Genomic DNA, 23,518 nt, shown 5'->3' on the forward strand with positions numbered 1-23,518 from the left:
GCCAATCAACTGTCGGCAGCGGGAGACGGACGCGGAATGGGTCCAATCGGCGGCGCCGAGGGGAAAAGTCTTCTCCGCCGTCGCTCCGGAAGGCACGAGCAGGACTTCCGGTTAGTGAGAGCGGGAGGGAGAAAGGGCGCGCGCGAGGGTGTCGGTTACGCGCCCCAGTTATTATGATTGTTTCATTTACGTAGAAACCCCCCCTCCCCCCCCGAAAATAGGTGAGGGGGGCGGGGAGAACTACACGCGTCATGCGGGGCCGGGGAGGGAGGCGAATATAGGCGCCCCCAGGAAAGTCCTGAGAGGAATCTCCCCTCCTCGCTCTCGTGACAAGAAACCTTCGCGTTGCCTGGAGGTTCTCAATGGCTGCCGGCCTCTGTTTATGTAACATGCACAGCCATTCAGAACCTTCATAGTAAGAATTCACCCGTGTAATAATAATAATATTAAGTTGAAATAGGCAGCAACATTTTTATATATTTATATATATATCAGCCATTATTAACCTTAACAGTAGTAATGACTCATCCCTTGAAACGTTTAAAATTAAAAATTATAAAAACAATAAAAAAGGTAAAGGGACCCCTGACCGTTAGGTGCAGTCATGTCCGACTCTGGGGTTGCGGCACTCCTCTCGCTTTATTGGCCGAGGGAGCCGGCGTACAGCTTCCGGGCACTTACTAACCTAAACAGTACAGTAATAATTATAACAGCAGTTCGAAAGCGCATCAAAGTGCAAGTAGATAAATAGGCACTGCTCCGGCAGGAAGGTAAACGGCGTTTCCGTGCGCTGCTCTGGTTCGCCAGAAGCGGCTTAGTCCTGCTGGCCACATGACCCGGAAGCTGTACGCCGGCTCCCTCAGCCAATAAAGTGAGATGAGCACCGCAACCCCAGAGTCGGCCACGACTGGACCTAACAGTCAGGGGTCCCTTTACCTTTACTTTTAAAAATTACGGCAGCCACTATTAGCCTTACCAGTACTATAGTAATGATTCTCCCTCATAATAACAATTTCAGTTTAAGATATTTCAAATGTATATCTATGTATGGGGAGCCACTATGTCTTCTCTATCCTGTGAGCCCTGGGTGTCTCCTACAATTGCTGAGGCTGGTCTGCCTGAGGCTGCCACCCTGTTTCCCTGGGGCTACAGGAACATGTGTGTTGGTGGTGGCCTTCCAGGTGCTGCAGGGCCCCTCCTGCTCTCACCCCCCCCCCCCGGTCTGGGTACTGGCCATACTTGAGGGGGAGGGGTGCCCATTTTTAGCCCATTTCCCCCTCCCCCAAGAATCCTAGGAACTAGTTCAAGGGTGCTGGGGATTGTAGCTGTGAGAGGTAAATGGTTTCCAGGGTTCTTGAAAGGGTCAAATAATGTGCTTTACATGTTTGGTGTGTAAGTGGCTGATGTATTAAGTATGTCCTCCTGCCTGTCTGAAATCTACTGCCCTTCAGTTTTACTGGATATCCTCTAGCAGGAGAATGGGGAGCCTGTGACCCTTCAGACTCCAGTCCCTATAATCCCTAGCCATGGTTCTTACTGGGTGATGCTGATGGGATGTGGGAGTCCTGCACCAGTTCCCTAGTCCTGGTGTAGACACACTTACCTGGGGCTAAGCTCCATTGAAACCTGTTCAGGAGACGCACACAAGGTTGTTGTCTCCAGAGGAAAGGCCCCAACACTTAGTGCAGAGGACCAGCTTTACCTGCAGAAGGTGCCTCCTCTGTTCCGTTTCAATAATTGTTACAAATTTCTGGGGCAACATCATTATGCTCCACTTTTGGGGAACAGGGGGGCCTTTCTGAATCCTCCATCCCAGCCCAATGAAGGGTTCAGAAACACTCAAAAGCTTGCTCTTCCGTGACATTTCATGGGTTTTCCTACAGCCATTGCCGTGTTGGAAGGCCTCTGAATTCAGAAAGCTATCTTTCGGAGTGTGACTACTTCATGGGGTCTGCCATCTTGTCCATCTGTAAACCTGATCAAACTCCTGAGGACAGTGGCATATCCATCCTGTAAGGTCAGTGTTACAGGACGACCATGACGCTGGCCTGAGCAGCAACACAGCTCTGGGTTCCCCCAGCCCCACCTTCAGGGCCACTTGGAGCCTCCTTCCCCACTGGATGCCAAGGAACCTCCCTCCTGCCAGGTAAGACCGAGCACCAGCATTCACGTTATCCTTTTATTTCTGTTACTTTTGTGCAAACATATCCATACACCTTGTTAGAATAAGATTCTTGTAAGTGCTTTCTCCCTTATTGTCTACACCAGTGATGGCAAACTTTCTAGAGACCGAGTGCCCAAACTGCAACCCAAAACCCACTTAATTATCGCAAAGTGCCAACACGGCAATTTAACCTGAATACTGAGGTTTTAGTTTAGAAAAAACAACTCATACATTAACATCTGTTGTCTTAAAAAAAACCCACAATAACAGTGCTTTCAATGATACAAACAACTTTTTTTTTGAAAGGTAAAAGTTTGCAATTGACATGCTTTTGAACAATTAATGTGATTTTTGCTGTTGTACGCATGCTGATAATTTGTCTAACCTTGCTGAACTCAAGGCGGCTTACTCCTGAGTAGGAACAACAAACTGGCGGGAGGCCCTGACGCACCAAAACCCGAGGCCTGGACAGACCGGCCGTTTTCCAGCATGAGCCCTCCTCTCCTCCTCCCCTCAGCGCCGCCCCGAGGGTGAAAATGGTGCCCTAGCAGTGCTGGGACCATGCTGGAAGTGGCCAGGAGCCTCCTACAGTGCTGGAGCACCAGTTTCACCCCCTGGCTATGGCCCTGCTGGGACAATGGCGCACATGCCCACAGAGAGGGCCCTGAGTGCGCCCTCTGGCACGCATGCCATAGGTTCGCCACCACTGGTCTACACAATATTGAGGCCTCAGAGGAAGCCGTTTGGCTCTTCGCAGGGTTAAAAGATCCTGGCCCTCAGCACCCAGTACAACCAGGTGGTGCTGTCCCCTGGCACAGGGGTGCCTTGGATTAATCTAGGTGGCCAGCAGGGGCAGAACGTGGCCACGGCAGCATCCCTGGCTTAGCCTGGAGAGAGGTGAGGAGAGTGGGATTTGCTTGCAACTCTTCAAAAGAGAGAATAGTAAGAGGACAATTGCCACCTGACACTCCCCCACGCCTGCATGCAGAGAATGCACCTACAGACTGTTAGTTACTGAGAGGCTCAGCTGAGCATGGCATGGAAGGGCAGATCACATACAGGCTCTTCAAGGAGAGAGAAAGAGGGGCCAGGGCAATCCTGCTTTCATGTGCAGGCAGAGAAGGGCCAGGAGGCAACAAGACAGAGGGGTGAGGGAGAAGGGAGGGATCCTGGCATCCTGCCACTTGCTCTGGCCTGGATCTCAGGTGTTGGTGTTCGGAAAGGGGTCTTGCCTTCTGGAGCTCTGATGCAGTGAAACTCCCACCCTGCAAGGGGGGGGGGCAGGCAGAGCACAGCCAGTTGTGAGGGCCAAGTCATTTCAACCAGCTCCCTCCCTGCAGGGAGACATTACATCCTTGGCTATTTCTCCCGCTAGCCCACATTCCTTGACTGCTGCCAAGACCCCTCCCCAGCTAACCAGAGGGCCCCCAAACACTGTCCCAAGAGACTCTCCAGGAGCAGCTTCCTCCTGCCATGTGGTTGCAGCTGTGGCTGTGGTGGCCTTTCCATGATCCAGCTGGAGGGGCAGTTGCAACCTGGAAAACAGATGTTGAAGACCACCCTCTGGCTCTCCTCTCCTGTCCTGCTGACTTGCTCTCCCCCTCCCTGTGGCCTGTACAGCCAGCTGTTAGGGAGGGAGGAGCCAGGGGTGATCACTTCTCCTTCTCACGCCGGCTGGAGGTGAGGAAGTCGTTGCGGAGCAGGCGGTAGAAAAGGATGATGTTCATGGGAGTCATGACGGCCATGCCCACCGTGCTGAGGGTGTAGGTGTTGGGCGGTATGTTCTCCCGGTTGAGCACCAGCCAGCGGGTCATCCAAGCCAGGGTGGTGATGCGGAAGACCACGTAAGTGCCCAGGTTGAGCAGGCTGGTCAAGCGGTAGGAGGTGGTGTGGGCCAAGCCAGCCATCAACAGGATCGTCCGCAGGTGCAGGAAGATGGAGTTGATCTCCACCAGCAGGGCCACCATGGCGAAGCCCACAAAGCGGTGGACCAGGAAGGCAAAGCCGAAGCAGAGGATCACCTGGGAGAGAGGCAGGAAGGGAGCAACGGCCGTTAGGAAGCCAGCACCATCTCTGAAGGGTCTCTGGCTGAGGAAAAGGTCTCTCCCACGCCCGCTGTTAACTGGAGAGACTGCCATCGGAGAGTGCATCCTCCATGCAAAGCAGACAGTCTACTCTCTATCCACCTAGCCCAGGATTGCCTGCTCAGACTGGCAGTGGGTCACCAGACTCTCAGGCAGAGAGCCTGTTCGCCAGCTTCCTGACCCTTGTAAACTGGAGAGGCTGCCATTGGGGATTGAACCTGGGGCCTTCTGTATGTAAGACAGGTGTCCACACAGTTATGCCCCTTCCTCTCCAGCTGCAGCAACAGAAGACGGCCAGCCTGGAAAGCCTGAGAGCGGATCAGCCCCAGCCAATTTCATGTCACATCGTTTTCCTACAACGAAGACTTTAGGGAGCAGCTTCGGGGTTGAGGCTGAATCCACTGGGTGAGGAAGGAAGGCAGGGCGCTTCTGGCTGGGGGAGAGGGTGAGTGCCTGTGACTGGGTCAATGCCAGTCAAGGGTGCTGCGGTGGATTTATTTAATTTACAGGATTTGTATCAGGCAAAAGGGCACCCACAGCAGCTTACCTACAGTCAATTAAAGCAAGACAGTCTCTGCCCATAGGCTTCCAATCTGAAAAGTACGACACATGAGGCCAAAGGGACAGGGAGTGGGAAGAGCAAAGCCAGGCACCAACTAAAACAGTTTAAATCTTCAGGTTTTTTATAAGGAGGTTTTAACAGCTGCAAGCAAAGCAAAAACATGGCTTTCCCCTTGCATGGAGATGTGGCAGTGGTGCCTACATCACCTGTTGAATTTCTACCTGTCTTGCAGCTGTTAAAAGCAGTGGGGCCTTGTCCAAAAAAATTGAGGAGAAGCAGCCAGACAGCTCAGCACCTGAGGGAGGCAGGGAGAGGGAGGAGGATCTTGGGATCACACAGCAGACAGACTCCTCCTCCTCTGTAAACCTCAGTGGATTGGGTAGGACTGCAGAGGAAGGAAGGGGGAGCTGCCAAGGTCCCCCTCTCTTAATGGGTGTGTGTGTAGGAGATCCATTCTTTGTGGGGGGGGGGTCTTCTAGCTCTTCCCAGCAATGTTGTCCTCAGCACAGGCCCTAATGGGATTAGCTGCCCCCTGGGGATTAAGCTTTGTCTCTGCCTGAATTAGATGTATTATTTAAATGGCCTTTTGACCCATCTGGCAGCAGCTTCTAATGGGCTGGAAAGCCACCAGAAGGATGGAAGCCCAGTGAGGAGAGGTTCCTGCCTGGGGGGGTGCACACTGCCCCCCAACATACTCCAGACAGGCAGCTTAATCAGCGTGGGTCAAAAGGTTGTCTGCATGTGCAGAGACACTCCTGCCTTCACCACCACCTTACCTGCTGTGAGGCTGAACTGCCTTGGGACTGAAGGCTGGGGCAAAGCCTTACGAAGGCTCCTTTCCTTGCCTTCTCTACCCCCTGCCCCCCCAGTTACTTACCATGCGCTCATCCCACCCCCACTTCAAACTTCGGCCACTTGCAAAGGGACCGGGAGGAGCAGGAAGCACGTTTTCCTAGTAACAGGGTCTGAATGGGGAATGAGACCACCCAGCACATGCAGTCAAGCCCTGCACGTATCAGCTTGCCTGACCCCGCAGCCCCCGGCCCTTCTCGAGTGGCCTGAGCCAAGGGCTGTGCCAGGAAGCTGAGCTGCCAGAGACCATTGTTGGAGAGCCGCCAAGCATGGCACGCCCTGCCCTGCCCAGCTCCAAGGAGGCACAGGTCAGCTTCTCTTTATGTAACCTGCACAGCCATCATTATAAAACACGCTCAGGGACGGGGCGGTTGCTGACAATCCTCGCCTAGCATCAGAACCAAAGTGCCTGCCGGATCAGGTGCCCCACGAGGATGCCTGCTAGCAGCACTCAAGCCCAAGAGCAACTCGCCCTTCCTGTGGTTTCCAGCAACTGGCATTCAGGAATGCTCTGAATGTGGAAGGCAGCGCACAGGCATTGACAGCCCTCTCCCCTTCCATGAATTTCTCTAATCTTCTTTTAAAGCCATCCAAGTTGGCCATCCCTGCCTGCTGTAGGAGTGAGTGTGGTTCGTGAGGAAGGCTTTTCTTTATCCTTTCGGAATCTTTCAACATTCAGCTTCACGGGATGGCCAGGAGTTCTGGTGTTATGAGATGGAGAAGGGAGGAAACTTCTCTTATCTACTTTTCTACAGGCCATGCATAATTTTATAAACTTCTGCCATCTGGGGATTTGCCTGCCTGAAATCCCGGAGAGCCCTATCCCTGAACTCATTTGAGGCGCCTTTGTTTCTCCTAGCCAGTTGGCTGGTGCCTGGGAAGTGTGGTGCAGGGGTGAGAGAGTTGCACTGGGACCCAGGAGAGACCACTGGGTGTGGGGGAGAGGTCCTCCCAGAACTCACCACAGAGTGGTGGAAGAGCAGTTCCCAGCACTGCTGGATCTTCTGGTGAAACATCATGTCGAAGAAGTCCTGCACGAAATAGCCTGAGGGAGGAACACAAAAGAAAGCGTTGGCAGCCAGGCCCCTTCACACACACACACACACACACACACCCCAGACCCAAGGGGGGGGAGTGTGCAGAGCTTGGCCTCATGCTCCTCCGAGGACTGGCGTGTGTTAAACTTTCCACAGATTAAATTATGAAGATGCTGAAGAGGCTGGAAAAAAGTCTCCAAATTCCTGGCTCCAGACTCCTTCCACCCTACCCCACCTCTGACTGCTTAGTTTGCAGCGGTCAGATTCAGCCCATGCTAAGAACATGCATACAGGGAGGGGAAGATGGCCCTGCCTGTCTCTTCAGCTCCCCAGGCAAGCAGATGCCTGGGCGTTTCCCCCTCGCACCCGATAGATAAAGATCCCCCCTCATAGTTCTAACGTCTCCATTCAGGGCCAGAGGCAGGGAACACGGCTGGCAAGGGCTGTTTGCCCATGTTTCCCTGACAATGCTGTTTCCTCAAAAGCTCCCAGCCTTGCCCTTTGCCCCCCTTGTAAAAACCAACAACAGGGCCTCTTCGGGACAAGTCTAGAGAAGGCCTCTCGCTCCCCCTTCTCCTCTCCAAGGTGACAGCCTCTGATCCCAGCAGCCTGACCCGGGGGCTGGCAGCTCAAAGCCACCTTCCTCAAGCAGACTTCACCAACCTGGTGCCCTCCAGATGTCTTAACATTCATCAGCCCCGGTCAGGCTGGCAAACACCGCCCTGATGAGCAGGGTCAACTGGCAGTTGCACCGTGCCTCCTGAATACTGCCTCAGCACCTGCACAGGTTCAGAGGCGCTCTTGCCTGTATTCTGTGACTGAGTCCTGGGATTTAAGCTCATGATCCAGGTTGAAGCCATAGCTGCCCCAGCCCTCTCACAGCTCAAGGACAAACCCCACCAGCACAGCCTGCAGGATCACTCACACAAGGGATCCACTCTGATAGATTGGACCTGCCTGCTCTTACGGCCTTTAGTTATAATTTACGAAAACTGAGTCTCTGGTTGCGGCATAATTTTAACTGCCGGCTGCTGTGCTTATATGTTGCTTAAAAGGTGATCTTCCTAAGCTGCTTTGGGCATGTTTTAAGACAGAATCCCATGCATCAAATAAATGATCTATGGAAACACAGGATTCTCCACCCACTTCTGTCAAATGCTAAGAAGATGAAACCCCTCCAGACCCCCAGATTGTTCACTGGGACGTCCTTCTCCCCGTCGACATGGGCACGAGTGCCAAGAGCCCAGTCCTGAGTGCCACCAGAGGGATCAAGGCAGGTGAAGACACACAGCCAAAAAATAAAGAGTTTTTTTTTGCCAATAGGGGAAGGCAGCAGTCTCAGCAAGGCTGGCAACCGCAAGGCATTTCCATGTCCCTTTGGCTAGGACTCTGGGACTTGGAATAACAACACCCCACCCCCGCCGACTATTTTAAAAGTCACATGAGAAGCGTTCCTGTTCCTCCTCGTGGCATCCCCTGCCTCAAGAGTATCTGGCAAAGAAATCTCATAGTGCTGGGTGGGGCATCTCCACATCCAGGAATCTTATTCCCCCAGGCGGGTGCCCTGCTCTCTCCTGATCCAGAAGAATGTCTGTTGGAGAGAGAAAGAGGCCATGTGGCCCAGCTCTGGAAGGCCTCCCCCCAAGCCCCTTGGGCCACTCGCATCTCTCCCAGGCCCCATCCTCAGGGACCTGCGGTCAGGTGTGATGCTGGAGCCTGGCTTGAAGAGGAGTGAGAAGTCACTCACTGGCTATGCGCTCAAGAGTGTTGTGCGGAACCTCCAGGGTCAGAGGCAGTCTACCACTGAACCGCTGGGGAGAAACAGCAGGCGAGGCTTGCCACCTCTGTGCCTTGCTTTGCAGGCTTCCGTTGTGGAAAGTAAACCAAAGCAAATGTCCTAGTGACTTTCCCCGTTTCCCTGCTATCTAGAGGAAGCTTACCATGCTATATCCTGTCAGTGGTGGGGAGACATAGCCAGACATAGCCCTGAAAGGGGTCTGCTGCCTGGGCTGAGGCTGGGGCGTAGCCCAAGGGGGGCTTTGCATGCGCTTCAATGACTCTCTGTCTCTTGGGGGTGGGCAGCGAGGCTGAACTCTGCGGAGAGGAATTTGCTGTGGCGGCAGCAGCAAGGGATGAGAATGGGCTCGTTTGTTTGCCCCCAGGTCACGTGCCTGCCAGAGGGAAGTGGCGAGAGGCGCACCCAGGAGATAGCCTGGCACCAGCCGCTTCCCGCCCCACGGGTCAGCTGCTGAGGCCGCAGCCCCAGGGGACAAAGGCAGGCAAGCAGAGCAGCCATTGAAAGGGAAGGCTCTGGGGGCCCCGAGGCAATCTTTCCCACACACGTCCTTCTGTCGCTTCCTTGGGTCCAGAGCGCTGTGTTCAGCTTCCAGGGCCCATTTTCAATCCCACTTCAGCTCTAGGACCGGGGAATCGTGGGCAAAGTGCCTCTGGGTGCGCACAGAGTGCCAACCACTGTGCCCACCGTGGGCGGCTTCCCACACTCCCTCCCGCCCGTCTTTTATGGTCAGCGCCTAGGAGGAGCGGAGGTCGGCTGCAGGCGGGGACCCCTCCTCCTGTTGTTGCCCCTTCTGACGGCCACTCACCCACGGAGATCCCGAGCAGGTGGTGCGCGGCGGGCAAGTGGGTGTCGATGAGGTCCTCCGCCATCTGCGGGTGGAAGTAGAAGCTGGAAAAGGAGAGGGAGAGCCGTGAGACGCCTGAGCGGGCGCTGTCCGGTTTCCCCCCAACTCCGCCCAGTCTCTCTCGGCCCCCGACTCACCCGAGCAGCGCCCACGAGCCGCTAAGCAGACTGTGCGCCAGCGAGGTCCAAATGTTCCGCCACTTCCAGCGGTTGCGCTGCGCCGAGGGCGGCGGCGGGACGAGGCGCTCCAGGCCGCCGTTGAGCAGCCGGAAGGCGACCGCCGACCCCCCCAGGACCAGCAGATCCATCGAGGGGCTGCCCGCGGGCCGCGAGCCCCGCCGATCTCGCTCGGCCGCGCCCCAGAGAACTGCCCCCGACGGCGGCGCCTCCAGCTCCCTTGGCGCCCGGGCGCAGCGGCAGGAGCAGGAGCCGCCGGACCAAGCGGGCCCCCGGGCGCGCCTCCCATTGGCTCCTCGGCCAGCCCGTCTCCATGGCGACGGGCACGCCCCGACGGGACGGGAGGGGGCGCTGCGGGCGGGATCAGCGGCGGCAGAAGTGACGCGGCCGGAGCGACTTGGTCCTGTAGGGTCCGGTTCCCGGCAGAGCAACGGGAGGGCTGCGCGGAGCTCGCCGCCCACAAGCAGCAAAGCGCAGCCGGGCAGCGGCAGGACTACACGGGGATCCCTTTCCAGCGGGGAAACGGGGGCAGGGAGGCAGCGCCAGCCGCGTTGGATGCCGTGGTGGGGTCCTCCCACGTCCCCTTCCTCGCCAGCAAGGACCCAACCGGTCAGGAATGGGCACGGTCAGCGAGGCGCTCCTCCGGCGCGCGCACAGAGCACCACCGCTAGGGTGGCTCGGGTGGGCCTCGCAGAGAGCCCCCCGGGAGCGGGGCGAGGGGGCTCCGGAAAAGTGGACCCGGGAAGGGGAGGGGTCTGCCCACCTAGTCATTTTGAAAATGCTTAACAACCTACCAACATAATAATATTCATGTCTAATTTGTAGATATGGCTCGTTCTCTCCATCTAAGAGTGTTGTTGTTTAGTCGTGTCCGCCTCTTCGTGACCCCCTGGACCAGATCACGCCAGGCACTCCTGTCTTCCACTGCCTCCCGCAGTTTGGTCAAACTCATGCTGGTCGCTTCGAGAACACTGTCCCACCATCTCGTCCTCTGTCGTCCCCTTCTCCTTGGGCCCTCCATCTTTCCCAACATCAGGGTCTTTTCCAGGGAGTCTTCTCTTCTCATGAGGTGGCCAAAGTATTGGAGCCTCAGCTTCAGGATCTGTCCTTCCAGTGAGCACTCAGGGCTGATTTCCTTCAGAATAGATAGGCTGGATCTTCTTGCAGTCCATGGGACTCTCAAGAGTCTCCTCCAGTGCCATAATTCAAAAGCATCCATTCTTTGGCGATCAGCCTTCTTTATGGTCCAGCTCTCACTTCCATACATCAATACTGGGAAAACCATAGCTTTAACTATACAGACCTTTGTTGGCAAGGTGATATCTCTGCTTTTTAAGATGCTGTCTATGTTTGTCATTGCTTTCCTCCCAAGAAGCAGGCGTCTTTTAATTTTGTGACTGCTGTCACCATCTGCAGTGATCATGGAGCCCAAGAAAGTAAAATCTCTCACTCCCATCTAAGAGTAGATACCTTGAAATTAACGGACCTCAGGATATAATGCCCATTCATTACTTTGACACTGAGTACAGCCTGTAACAGATTGAGAAAAATCTGTGTTGTTTTGACTGAGCAAAGGCGCATGTAAATTCCCTCAGGCACCAAACTGCGTGGGAAGCGTTGCTAAAGCGGACACCATGCCAGCCTGTGCCAATCTGGTGCCAATCCCCCACATGCTTTGGACCACAACCCCCATCACTCCCAGCCAGCGCAAAACGCTCTGTTTGGGGGCAAAAGGTGTTGGCTTTTTGCAGTATAGTGACGCTGCAGAGAGCTTGCTGGGGAGACCATGCATTAAAAAGAAGGGACTCAAAAATAACTTAAAGAAGATTTTAATAAGAAAAACAAAAACTCCATTAACACTAAATATATTAACAAACAAACCAGACCCAACCACCAACCCATCCCCCAGGGTAATGGGAGAGCTAGATGCTGCTCCTTATATACTCTACCCAAATGCTGACACACCTTAATCAAATACAACTCAGCAGCACCTGCTATGTTACACAGCTGTAAAGCTGGGTCTCGTTATCTTGCTCTGGCCCTTGCTCTGGCCCCTTAAAGACATACACATGGAGTGGAACAACGATGAACCTTTACATTTAAAGAAACCATTCAACATTTCCCCTGCGGTTCATCATTGTGAAACAAAAACATAAAGCATACTTTGTACATGTTTTTCATGTGTAACCTTTGGAAGTGCTTTAGTAAAAATGTCTGCAATTTGATTGTCACCTGGAACATATTTAAATACAACCATTTCATCAGCAATTAGTTTCTTTACAAACTGTAAACGTAATCTTAAGACTCTAGTGCGCTGCGTATTGGTCTCTGAACACAGGATAGCAAGTCCACTCTGGGAATCAAGGTAAACTTTTACTGGTAGTGTTACTTGCATCTGTAGGTCTGCGAATACTTGCAGATACCATTCTACATCACGAGTGGCCTGAACGCATGCACATAATTCACTCTCTGTTGTAGAGAGACAAATAATGGTTTGTGTCTGGGACTTCCATTCAAATGGACAACCGTTGTAACAAAACACCATACCAGACACACCCCTGCAATTATTTTGTTCCACTGCATGAGATGCATCGCAGAAAATTTCAAAACCTTTATCAATACTGGGTGTAAACTGCAACCTATAATGTTTAGTATGTTTAAGGTACATTACCACTCTCTTAAGAGCAGAGAAACATTGTGTAGTGGGCTTTTCCACAAATTTTGCTAGAAAGTGAAAAGCATAAGTTATATCTGGTCTTGAGATTCTTTGAATGAAATTTAGCTTGCCTATAGCAGAACGATACAAAGTTTAGTTAGGAAATGGCTTATCTTCACCTGTAAAGGTGAAACCACACACCATAGGTGTTTCCTTCCCATTTGCATTTTCTAAACGTAGCATTTCAACTAGATCATCAATTTTTGCAGTTTGATGAACCAGAAAAGATCCATTTTTGCCTTTCTCAATTTGCATGGATAAGTAATTTTTAGCTATGCCTAATTCCACCACATCAAACTTCTTCTGTAACTGTGAAACTACCTGTTCATATTCCTGTTTAGTTTTTGTAGAAATTAATACGTCATCTACATACACACATATTTTTGTTACAGAGTTTGCCCTTTCCTTTATAAACACACAATTGTCTGCCTTTCCTTGTGAAAAACCAATATCTAGCAATTCTTTTGCTAAAGTTTGGTGCCAATTCCTTCCACTTTGGTGCAGACCATAAAGGGATTTATTTAATTTGCATACCAAACCTTCAGCAGCGTCTATGCCTTCAGGGACACGCATAAAAATTTGTTCTTTTAAATCTGCAAACAAATATGCAGTTTTTATATCTAGGTGATAAACAGAATGTCCACGTTGTGATGCATCTTTTAACAAAAGCTTAACTGTTTCATATTTTACACTTGGCGAATAGCACAAATCATAATCTTCGCCTGGAATTTGTTGAAAGCCCCTAGCAACTAGTCTTGCCTTGTACCTTACAACTTCATTTTTGTCATTCATTTTAACTCTATAAACCCATTTTGAATCAATAAGTCTCATATCTGGGGTTTGTGGTACAAGAGACCAAGTGTTATGCTCTTTTAAAGAAGCTATCTCAGAGTTCATAGCTTTATACCAATTTACAGCTTGGTGCATAGGTAAATTCTGAACATCACTGTAGCTTTTTGGCTCAAAAACCACCTTATTGGCATACACAGTATTAAAATGTTCATCTGCAAAACGTTGTGGCTTCTGCCTCTTTCTATCTGAACGTCTCAGTCCGGAAGGAGAGTCAGACTCCTCAGACTTAATGGGACTCAGTGAACTACTAGTTTCAGGTTGTAAATCATCATTGTCAGACTGAAGAGGTGCCTGTAGGCTAAGCTCACGGTCAGAAAACTCAAGAGAATCTAACCTCCCCTCAGATGCCTGTGACTTTAAATCATCAAACAAATTATCAGATTCAACAGGCTTTTTGTCTTTTTCTATTAATTCAGAATCACCATTTCCTCCTGCTGCTGCTGCTGCTTCCTCTTCTTCCTCAGTATCATTTATACCATCAGTATCTTGGAAAACAGCAACCCCATTCCAATTTACAGTTTGTATCATGCTTCTGGTAATATGAAATTTGCCAGTTGCTGGTATGTAAATTCTGTACGCCCCCTGCTGGTAGCCCATTAATTTTCCCTGAATACTACGTTCACCCAATTTCTGCTTAGCAGGATAATGCATAATTACATCTGAACCCCAAATACGTAGGTATTTCAGATTAGGGCGTTTTTTAAACAACTTCTCATAGGGGGTGACATCTAAACCAGAATGATAACTGCGATTTCTAACATAACAAAAGGCATGGAGCGCTTCAGCCCAAAAGTCTTTGGGCAGATTAGCATCGTGCAGATAAGTTTTAACCCCTGCCTGCAGGTCACGCTGCACAACTTCAACAAGCCCATTTTGCCAGGGACTTCGGGGGCAAGATAACTCATGAGTAGTCCCCTGCGCTTCCAGGAATTTCTCAAAATCCTCAGAAACAAATTCCCCACCCCGGTCAGAAAACAGGTTCTTAATTGGTTTGTTAAAGTGTGTTTTTACCCAGTTGCAAAAAGCTTTGTACTTCTCAAGTGCTTGTGACTTTTCAGCTATTGCATAAGTCCAACAATATCTACTATATTGGTCTATCAGGGTAAGCCAGTACTTAGAACCTCCTAATGATGGTGGGAGTGGCCCAACTAAATCACAGTGTACACGCTCAAATGGCTCAGTTACTTTCCTATCTGAGCACCTACCCTTGCGTGCAACCTTAATCTTATTCTTGCAACAGGATAGACATTGCATAAAGAATTTGCATGGTTTTAAGTTGAGGCCATTGACAATATTCTTTGTCTTAATTACATCAGCAAAATTCAGGTGTCCCAGAATTCTGTGCGCCACGTGGATACACCCAGAATGTGGTCTTACATTCCTCAACCCCTGGCTTGACTGTGCTGCTCTGCAATTTATATGCGATTGTGAGTAGGTGTGAAAATACAGTCTATATAAACCATCAGATTCCCGGGCATACAATAGACGTTTGTTCCCCTCGAAAAACTCACACATTGACTTTAAGAAACGCACAGTTATCCCTTGATGAGCAAAGCACCTTACTGATAATAAATTGTCCATTGACGGGCAATAAATGCAGTTCGCTATTGTAATGTTTAAAGAGTCAAGTTTAACAGTACCCCTGCCAAGCGACTGCAGGACTTGTGAATTGGCTAAATGTACATTACCAATTTCCTCTTTGAAAGAAATAAACAAACTTCGATCGTTGCAAATGTGCTGGGATGCTCCTGAGTCAATAACAAAAGACTTCCACTTGGCACCTTTAATTCTTTTACGATCTTTAGTCCGAGCGTGAAAAGCTCGCGGCTCGTTTCTGTCTCTACTATACGATGCCGGCTGCTGGGCTGACGACCGTGATTGACGAACAGAAACAGGCTTGGGAGTACTTTGCTTTCTTTTGGATCTGCAGTCCCTTGCAAAATGTCCTTGCTTATTGCAGAACCAACAACGCTTTGCAGCTTTAAATGCAGTTGTATCACCACAGGTTTGCATATGGCGTTCCTCATTCTTTCTGGAAACAGGAGTGCTTATGGCACAAGCCTCCCTTCTATCAAACTCGCCCATTAATCTTGCCGTTACCCCTTCCACAGTTAATTGTGCTGGTGGAACAGCAGATATCTGGCTAGCTATACCATCAAAGTCCTCATTAAGGGAACAAAGGATGATAAAAACATACTGAATATCAGGTATCTCCATGTCCCTTCGAATTAACTCGCCGCGTATTGCCTCCAGACGTCTCAAGTGTGCTGCCAAATCACCACCAGGCTGCAACTTCGTCTGGTACAACTGCTTGAAAAAGGTCAATGCAGACGCTGACTCTTTTCTAACATGCACTGCTGCAAGACTGTCCCACATTTCTTTGGCAGTTTTCTTATTTCTTATATAGACTACTTGCTGGTCGCTGACTGCCAAATTAATTATCGCCCTGGCTTTTGCATCTCCTTTCGACCAAGCATTAGTTACAGGGTCAGGAGGGTCATCAGTTACATAGGTCCATACTTCTCTAGAGGTCAAAAGCGCCTCCACCCGAAAAGACCATAAACTATAGTTCTCATCTGTTAGCTGTGGGAAGACCAAAGCCTTCTCAGCTTCTGGAACCCGGTCAACCATTCTGGAACTCTTCCAGACCCACAGAAACTACACTAACAGGAGAAGGAGTTTTCAAACCTTTCTTAGAGTCCAAAAATATGCAGTCATCCACTCAGCAGCTGGGCCCATAACCAAAGATGTTGGCTTTTTGCAGTATAGTGACGCTGCAGAGAGCTTGCTGGGGAGACCATGCATTAAAAAGAAGGGACTCAAAAATAACTTAAAGAAGGTTTTAATAAGAAAAACAAAAACTCCATTAACACTAAATATATTAACAAACAAACATGACCCAACCACCAACCCATCCCCCAGGGTAATGGGAGAGCTAGATGCTGCTCCTTATATACTCTACCCAAATGCTGACACACCTTAATCAAATACAACTCAGCAGCACCTGCTATGTTACACAGCTGTAAAGCTGGGTCTCGTTATCTTGCTCTGGCCCTTGCTCTGGCCCCTTAAAGACATACACATGGAGTGGAACAATGATGAACCTTTACATTTAAAGAAACCATTCAACAAAAGGGAGGGGGAAACAGGCAATTTTGTCTGCCCTCTCCCAGACTTAGACAATGTTGGTGGCAGAAGAAAAGGTGAAAAAGAAGAAATAAAATCAGCACAAAGCTTGGGGTGAGGGATCCCAGTGCTCTTAAGGGGACTCAGACCTACCTCTCTCCAGTCATCAAATACCGGGGATGCCACCAGCCGGTGTGTGCATATGAGAAAGTGGGAGGGCACACTTTGAGTATGCGCTCTTCCCCACAGGCTTGGCCAAGGGTCAGAGGGCCAGAGCTTAGTGACAGAGCACCTGCTTTGCATGCAGAAGTTCCCCAGATCACTCTCAGAGAGCATCTCCAGGAAGGAATCCCTGCTTGAGGCCCTGGAGAGCCACTGCTGCCTGTGAGTGTGTAGACAGTACAGAGCTAGATGAATCAATGTTCTGAGGTAGAAAGCAACTTCCTACGTTCCTAAGGCTAACAGCCCTCCAGAGAATGCCTGCCTAATCTTTGTCCACTGACACAGCAAACTCATTCCATAGTCTTGGGCGCCATCCTTTGCCCCATGGCCATGCTTTCCCTTGGGTTCCCCCCTCCCCATCGCTTACTCTGCAACTTGTAGGGGAGGCCATGCCAGAAATTTTCTGCCAATGTTTATTAAGCTATGCCTTTCTTTCTAAATTGACACCTAACCTCACAACGCTAATTTTATGCACCCTTCGTGCTTCTCCAAGCGATACCAGAGCCGGTCAAGTCACTCTCGGGTCCCTGTTGCAACTTCAGACTTGCAGACTTTGCTCTGCACTCTTTCCGAGTCCTAATAAAGGACTCGTCATTCTTTAGAGAACCAACCTGTTGCATCTTTGGTCCTCTGCCCAGGACTTGCCTCTCCCTTTTTCTTGCTGACTCAGAGGCTGTTCTCACCAGAGAGCAGGATCTTGCCTATCTCCCTATCTGCCTGCTGGGTCCCGTCCGCATCCTCCATCAGACAGGCCTGTCTACCTTCTTCACATCTGCTGGTCTATACAAATGAAAGTTTTGCTGGTTGTTTCATAAAATTTATCTGCCACTTGATTATTAAAAAAACACCTCAAAGCTGGTTTACAGAAGAGATAAAACAATGAAATTATTACTAAGAAAATATAGCAGCAATAAGTTAAGAAATTTGAAAAGCTAAAATAACAAGGGATTAAAAACGGATCAAAACTCACATCAACGTTCCAAACATCTGGGTAGGCTTGTCGAAGCAAAAACATTTCTAGCAGGTGCCGAAAAGAGTGCAGCGAAGGCACCTGCCCGGTTTCAATAGGCAGGGAGTTCCAAAGCTTGTAGGGGCAGCGGAGAGATGGTTTGCAGTTAGGCCCCAACAGCCGGGGCTCGAGTATTACTGTTTGCCTCCCCCAACTTGGAGAGGAAGAAGATTGAGACTGCAAGTCCAAGAAGAAGTGTCCTTGGCTGGGCTGGCTTTGGGAAGGGTCCTCGTAGCTCAGGGGCAGAGCACCTGCTTGGCATGCAGAAGGCCTGGGCTCAGTCCCCAGTGGCATCTCCTGGGAGGGCTAGGAATGGCTCTCTTTCTGTCAGCGTAGACAGTCCTGAAATGGATGGAGCAACTCCTGCCTCATTGCATGTGACGTAGGAGTTGCCAAGCCTCTGCCACACCCAGGCCCAGCTGCTCATTACCCCATGGGCAGTCTGCACACTCCCTTTCTGGCACCTTGATTCAGGAGCTCCAGAAGCTCCTCTCCAGGTCTCAGCCCTCCGGAGCAACAGGGGTGCCACTGGGGGCCCCAGTTTCCAGCAGAGCAACAGCCGTGGAGGAGCTGTGCATTGGCGGCAGGAGGTGAGAGGAGGAACTGGTTGAAGCAGGCGGCTGCCTCTCTTCACACCCACCTTCTCTCCCAGGAGAAGCCAGGAGGGAGGGAGCCACAGGCGGATCAGCTGAGCTCCAGGGAAACCGAATCCAAGGCCGTGAGTACTTGCTTTTGCCTCGCTGGCACTACCACAGGCCACCTCCCTGGCAGTACAGGCTGAAGGAGGTACAAGGGATGGGGCTTCCCTCCAAGTTTGAAGGGTGGCCAGCATCTGATTCCCCCCCTGGGGACAGAGAACCTGTCTTGCCTTTGGGAGGCTGCTGCTTCCTCCCTGGCCTTGCCTGCTGGGCTCTCCGCAGCCAGCCTGGGCTCATAGCTAGGGGTGAGGAGGATGCTGAGGGGATCTGGAGGGCAGCCACAGATGTTTCCCTGTGCTCTGTTGGAAGGGTCTCTGGCAGTGAGGAAGACCTTTCCCTGCCTGCCACAATCCTAGCTTAGGTGATCAGGCCGGTTGTTAGAAGGCAGCATCTCAAGTACTCAGGGGTGGAATGTTGCCTTGCAAACGGAAGGTCCCAGGTTCAATCCCCAATGGCATTTCCAGGTGGGGCTGGGAGAGACCCCCTGCCTGAAGCCCTGGAGAGCAGCTGCCAGTCATTGGAGACACTATTGAGCAAGATGGGCCAATGGTCTGACTTGGTATAAGGCAGCTTCCTATGTTCCTATGCACTGTCTCTCTGTCTTGTAACAGCAGCTATTGAACCCTCACAGCGCTCCTGTGAGGTAGGCTGAGAGAGAGAGGCTGGCTGGCTGAAGGTTCTCCAGTCAACGGATAGACATTTGAACCCAGATCCCTCCAAACCAAGCCCAAGCAATAGCCTATCCAGTGGTGCTGACCTAGGGGCTGATGGGAGTTGTAGTCCAAAACATGCATTGGGCGCCAGGCGGGCAAACTCTGTCATGGTGCCTTTTGTTTCTGTGTCAGGGGAAGGGTCCCTTGATAGAAAGTTGTATTTGATGATCTGCCATTGAAGGCCCAGGAATAATTTCACAAAAAATAAATAGATGGCACTCGAAGCACCTGGTTCTGCCTCTTCCGGCCCAGTGGCTTCCCTTGCCCAGGCACGTCCTCTTGCCTTCCCACACGCAAGCAGCACACCAGAAGGTGCCTGAGATGTAGAAGGACACTGGCCGCTCCAGCTGCGGCTGGGTGAGAGCACTGAGGGAGGTGACACTGGGAAAGAGACACCCCAGGAGCCGGGAGGAGAGAAGCTGGGGTGAAGGGCTCCCAACTGCCCTTCGGTAAAATGAAACAGGGGAACAGCATTGGGTGTGCTAAGTTAGGCTCCTGAATTGGGAGGGCGAGAGATGCTGATCAGGAGTGGGGCTTTGTTCCTATGCCATGCTTATTTCATGAAAAGTATGCTCCTTGATTGTAAGAAGAAGCCGACCTCAAAGCGGATTTATGGGAGAGGGCTGTGAGGTCACATCATATTCTGTTTGTTAACTGTTCTGAGGTTTGTTTGTTTTTTACAAAGTCGTGTATACATTTTATAAAATTAAATTAAACGGTTCTGCCGCTGAGAACAAAGGCCCTTAGCTGAGAAGGTGCTTGGAGGCTCCCCTGCCCTCTCTGTCTCTCTCTCTCATGCCCTAGCTGCCTGTCTCTTGCACCTGACTCTGACTGGTAGAGCTTGGGGGTCCTAGTCAGAGGGCACAAAGGAGGTCCCACAAGAGTGAGGTCTGCCCAGCCCTCATCTCAGCTTGGCCTGCCTCCCTCTGCCAGGCAGCCTGCCTCTCTGTCTCTGGTCCCAGGCAAAGGAGGACTGGGCCTGCCTCGCCATCACCAGCTGCTGGGTCATTTCTCAGCAGGAGACACTTCCGGGAGCTGGCCTGGGGGCTTCTGCATGCGGAACAGTGAGCTCTGCCACGGAGCTGAGCCCCCCCCTCAACTCAGGGCTGTCAGCTGGGTGTTATCAGAAACTGCTGAGGGCTGAGCCACCAAAAGGTGCTTGACAGCTGAGAGGATAGTGTGTGCTAATAAAGAAGAGAGTGCCCCTGAGAGTGTGCGGAGTGCTTTCTCTGCATTGCCAGTCGACTACTAGCAAGGAATTAGGTGTTGATTTGCCCTGGGCTCTCTTCTTTTACAAACACAACATGAGGGAATCTGGTGTCATCATTTACAGATAGGTAGCCGTGTTGGTCTGCCATAGTCAAAACAAAAAAATTCCTTCCAGTAGCACCTTAAAGACCAACTAAGTTAGTTCTTGGTATGAGCTTTCGTGTATCTGAAGTAGTGTGCATGCACACGAAAGCTCATACCAAGAACTAACTTAGTTGGTCTTTAAGGTGCTACTGGAAGGAATTTTTTTGTGGTGTCATCATTGTCAGAGATAATGTTTCACGTAATGTCTTTGATGTCAGAAAAAAGCAAGCTTCGCTCCTTTTCCTTCTGACTGAGTCCTGCCTTGTGGAACTCACTGCCTGGAGTGTGCAGCTGGGCAATGTTAATGCAGACTTAATGAACTGGGGTGTGGCCCGGGTGGATTTGGGTGCTTCCGCCCACTCACCTCGCTGCTCATTCTGCTGAGAGAGGTCCCAGGGTGGGGGGCAGACAAGAGAGGCTGCTCAGGGAGGGAGGGTCTGCCCTTGTGTTCTCTGCCTGACCTTGTTTCTTCTGGGCCTCCCGCAGGAGCCATGGAAGGGGGAGACACGGTGGTCACACAGCAGGTCTGCCAGGAGGGCGACATGTATGACGGAGAGTGAGTATAGATGGCAGGGAAGCGGTAAAAGCATTGCTGGGTTTGTTTTGGCTGTATGAACAGAAGCAGTTCCACCATGGAAGACCACCAAGCAAGACACGGAGGGAACAGCCCTTCCTGCCGCTTCTCCCCAGCTGCTGAGGGATAGACTGCCTCTGTCCCTGGAGGTTCCACATGAAGCTCCCGAGGCTAATAGCCAAAGATTGACTTCTCCTTCCTGCATGGATCTGTCTAGCCTTTGAAAGCTGTGGGCTGATCCAGATATATATAGATCCAGATATAGATACACACACACACACACAGGGAAGCGTTCTCTCTCTCTCTCCCCCTCCCTCTCCCGAAGGAAGACTTCCTTCCTTCCTTCCCCGCTCCCCCCACCCAGCCCTCATGCTACTAACTTCTGCCTCCTCTTCCTCCGGTTTCTGCTTGGCTACCCAGCCCCTCCCAGTTCTGCCCTTTTATAGACCTGCAGAGTATCTGGAGGGGGGGGGGGTAGGACACATTTTTAAGGCTGCCAAGTTCCCCTCCTCCCTCCCCACTTTCACAAAATACGTATCCTGGCCTTGTGCATGGGATGCTTTCTTTTCCATTACGGTTTCTTAAGCCATCGGGCTGCCCAGAGCAGGAGCTGAGCCAGGCGGCATGTTATGAGCCTGCATGTTACGCAAAGGCCTTTGCATAATTCCTGCTCGGGTCTTATACAAGCCTCCCCACCCATCTGCACATGTCTTCAAGGCCTTGCAGAGTTGTCTGGCAGCTCAGGTTCAGCAAAGGCTTCTTTTCCTGCTTTCACATTAGCTCGTTTCACAGCAAGCTAGACATGCTGTCATTTGCAAACGGTGCAGAATCATCCACCTTGCAGACCTGGTGCATTTGGACCTCCGAGTCAACAAAGAGATTGGAGCATCTGTCTTGGTCCTCTGGCCTTCGCTGTTGTGGAGGCAGGAGATTGGACAAGGGGTGGGGGGAGGGCAACTGGCAGCAGGACAATCCCTGCCTGCCTGCCTGCAGGACTCCTTTGGACCCTAAGCCCTGGAGTCCCTGGCTCCCTTGGATGTGTGGGCTGGGGGAGTCCAGTTCCTAGGAAACTCCTCTGGAGAGCACCACCGAACTCTCCCAAAAATAGGCTTCTGGAGGGAGAAGGAGCCTCTGCTTCTCAAGGGCCACCCGTCTTCCTTCCACTTGCAGGATGCGAGAGGTGGAGGTGGCTGGGCACCCGGTGTTGCTGGTGAGGGACCACCTGCAGTTCAGCGCTCTGGGGAGCAGGTGCACCCATGCCGGAGCCCCCCTCAGCAAAGGTAAGGGAGTGCCTCTCTCCCATCTCTCTTCCTCCCTGCCTGCTTCTCTCTCTCCTGCTCAGCTGGTCTCTCCTTCTGAATTCCAGGCTACTTGGGACAGGGACGGATCCGCTGCCCCTGGCACGGGGCTTGCTTCAGCCTCAAGACGGGGGACATTGAGGAATACCCCACCCTGGACTGCCTCACATCCTTCAAGGTGCGCTCTGATTCTGACTGCCCCATCTGCTGGGGCTTCCTTGCACAGAGAGCCAAGGGAGGGGGAGGCCTCCGCTGTGGTCCTCCTGCGCAGCTTCCCTGCCTGGGTGGAAGGGTGCCTGTGCTCCACTGCATGCCCAGTTGAGGGCCAGGATCTTGGACGGACAGCCTCCCTGCCCAGGCCTTGCTCCTTATCTTGTTGCCCCTTCGGACGGATGGCGGGGCCTTTTCGCCTGTGGCACCTGAGCTTGTGGTGCTCCCTTTCGAGAGCGGCTGGCTTGCCTTCTTCTCTCAAGGCCCTTAGGCAGGCTGTGGAAGGCATGACTTCTTCAGGCCCGTTCAACCCCAGGAGAGGTTTGGATTCCTTGCCAGAAATGCCAGAGAGCCATTGCTGCATGTCAGAGTAGAGGATACTAAGCTCAATAGACCAAGGCTCTGACTCAGTTGTGCCATGTGAATTATTACGGCTATAAGCTGCCTTTGGTGGCCACAACCAACGTCAGCCTCAACTGAGTCAGCTGTGAAGGCCCCAAAATGAGCATATTAATCAGTGTGTGTTGTAATGCCTGTGGCAGCTGGAATCCTGGCCTTTGGTCAGCCTCAGTAGAGGGAGGCCAGTCCACAAATGCTGCAGTGGGAAAGAGGATGGCTCCACGTGGCCCCACTTACTTCCCTTGGGGGTGAGAAGTCCCACAAACGCAGAACTCCCCTGGGCTTTGATTTCCTCTGGAAGGAAAAGTCACAGGAGACTTACGAGCATTTTGTAGCAATTGCATTCACTCACCAGTATACAGGCTGAGCGCAGGTGGAGTCGGCAGGCATAGCTTCACACACCCAAAATGCACTGCTCCCCATCAGATCCCCGGAGACCCAGAAACCTCGTCTCTCTCTGGGTCTCCCTTGAAAAGTTCCTGCTCTCCTCCTGGCTTCCTGCCCCAGAGACACCCCACGCCCTCAGTTACCTCCTATTTTCCTTGGTGCAGGGTGGGGGGGGGGTTAGAGAGCCACCAAAAGATGTCTGTGCCCACTTCCTACAGAGCATCAAGGGATATTTGCAGCCCCATTAACCCTCTGCTGTCCAAGCTCCAGTCAGTATCCTTTGGGTCTCTGCAGGTGACTGTGGACGGTGGGCATGTGTACGTCACGGCCAAGATTAAGGTAAGGAACTCTGACTCTCCTCCCCTTCTCAAGGCTGGATGTCAGGGGTGCCATGGTGTTGGCAACCTGTCCTTCCTCCTGCCCAGCCACAGCCCAGGCTCACAC

General features: G+C 51.7%; 2 protein-coding genes and 1 long non-coding RNA gene across 7 annotated transcripts in view; 1 reads left to right on the plus strand and 2 right to left on the minus strand.

Moving 5' to 3' along the window:
* The first annotated feature begins 85 nt into the window (after positions 1-85).
* The window catches only part of LOC310695567 (apoptosis-inducing factor 3-like), a 30,274-nt gene continuing 6,841 nt past the window's right edge, over positions 86-23,518 (plus strand). Inside the window, exons 1-6 of one of the 5 annotated variants that reach the window (XM_083480198.1) lie at positions 86-110; positions 1,884-2,146; positions 20,693-20,762; positions 21,951-22,060; positions 22,147-22,256; positions 23,369-23,413. In XM_083480198.1, coding sequence (XP_083336324.1) covers positions 20,698-20,762; positions 21,951-22,060; positions 22,147-22,256; positions 23,369-23,413 — 330 coding nt within the window. In that variant the 5' untranslated portion in view covers positions 86-110; positions 1,884-2,146; positions 20,693-20,697. Of the gene's footprint in view, positions 111-143; positions 168-1,883; positions 2,147-9,934; positions 10,127-17,898; positions 18,161-20,689; positions 20,763-21,950; positions 22,061-22,146; positions 22,257-23,368; positions 23,414-23,518 lie in introns of those variants that run through there. The other 4 variants (XM_083480199.1, XM_083480196.1, XM_083480200.1 and 1 more) reach the window with 4 other exon arrangements.
* On the minus strand, positions 2,166-9,808 carry TLCD2 (TLC domain containing 2). The gene is made up of 4 exons (XM_083480203.1): positions 9,479-9,808; positions 9,303-9,385; positions 6,625-6,707; positions 2,166-4,185 (listed from the first exon to the last, which is right to left on the minus strand). The coding sequence occupies exons 1-4, from the start codon at positions 9,646-9,648 to the stop codon at positions 3,817-3,819; spliced, it is 705 nt and encodes a 234-aa protein (XP_083336329.1). The 5' UTR covers positions 9,649-9,808; the 3' UTR covers positions 2,166-3,816.
* On the minus strand, positions 10,314-17,711 carry LOC310695571. Its single transcript, XR_014520167.1, has 3 exons — positions 17,404-17,711; positions 17,045-17,213; positions 10,314-11,047 (listed from the first exon to the last, which is right to left on the minus strand). It is a non-coding gene; the product is annotated as an uncharacterized lncRNA (long non-coding RNA).

Source organism: Podarcis liolepis (genome assembly GCF_965112155.1).
Source record: "Podarcis liolepis genome assembly, chromosome: 16".
Classification (NCBI taxonomy): domain Eukaryota; kingdom Metazoa; phylum Chordata; class Lepidosauria; order Squamata; family Lacertidae; genus Podarcis; species Podarcis liolepis.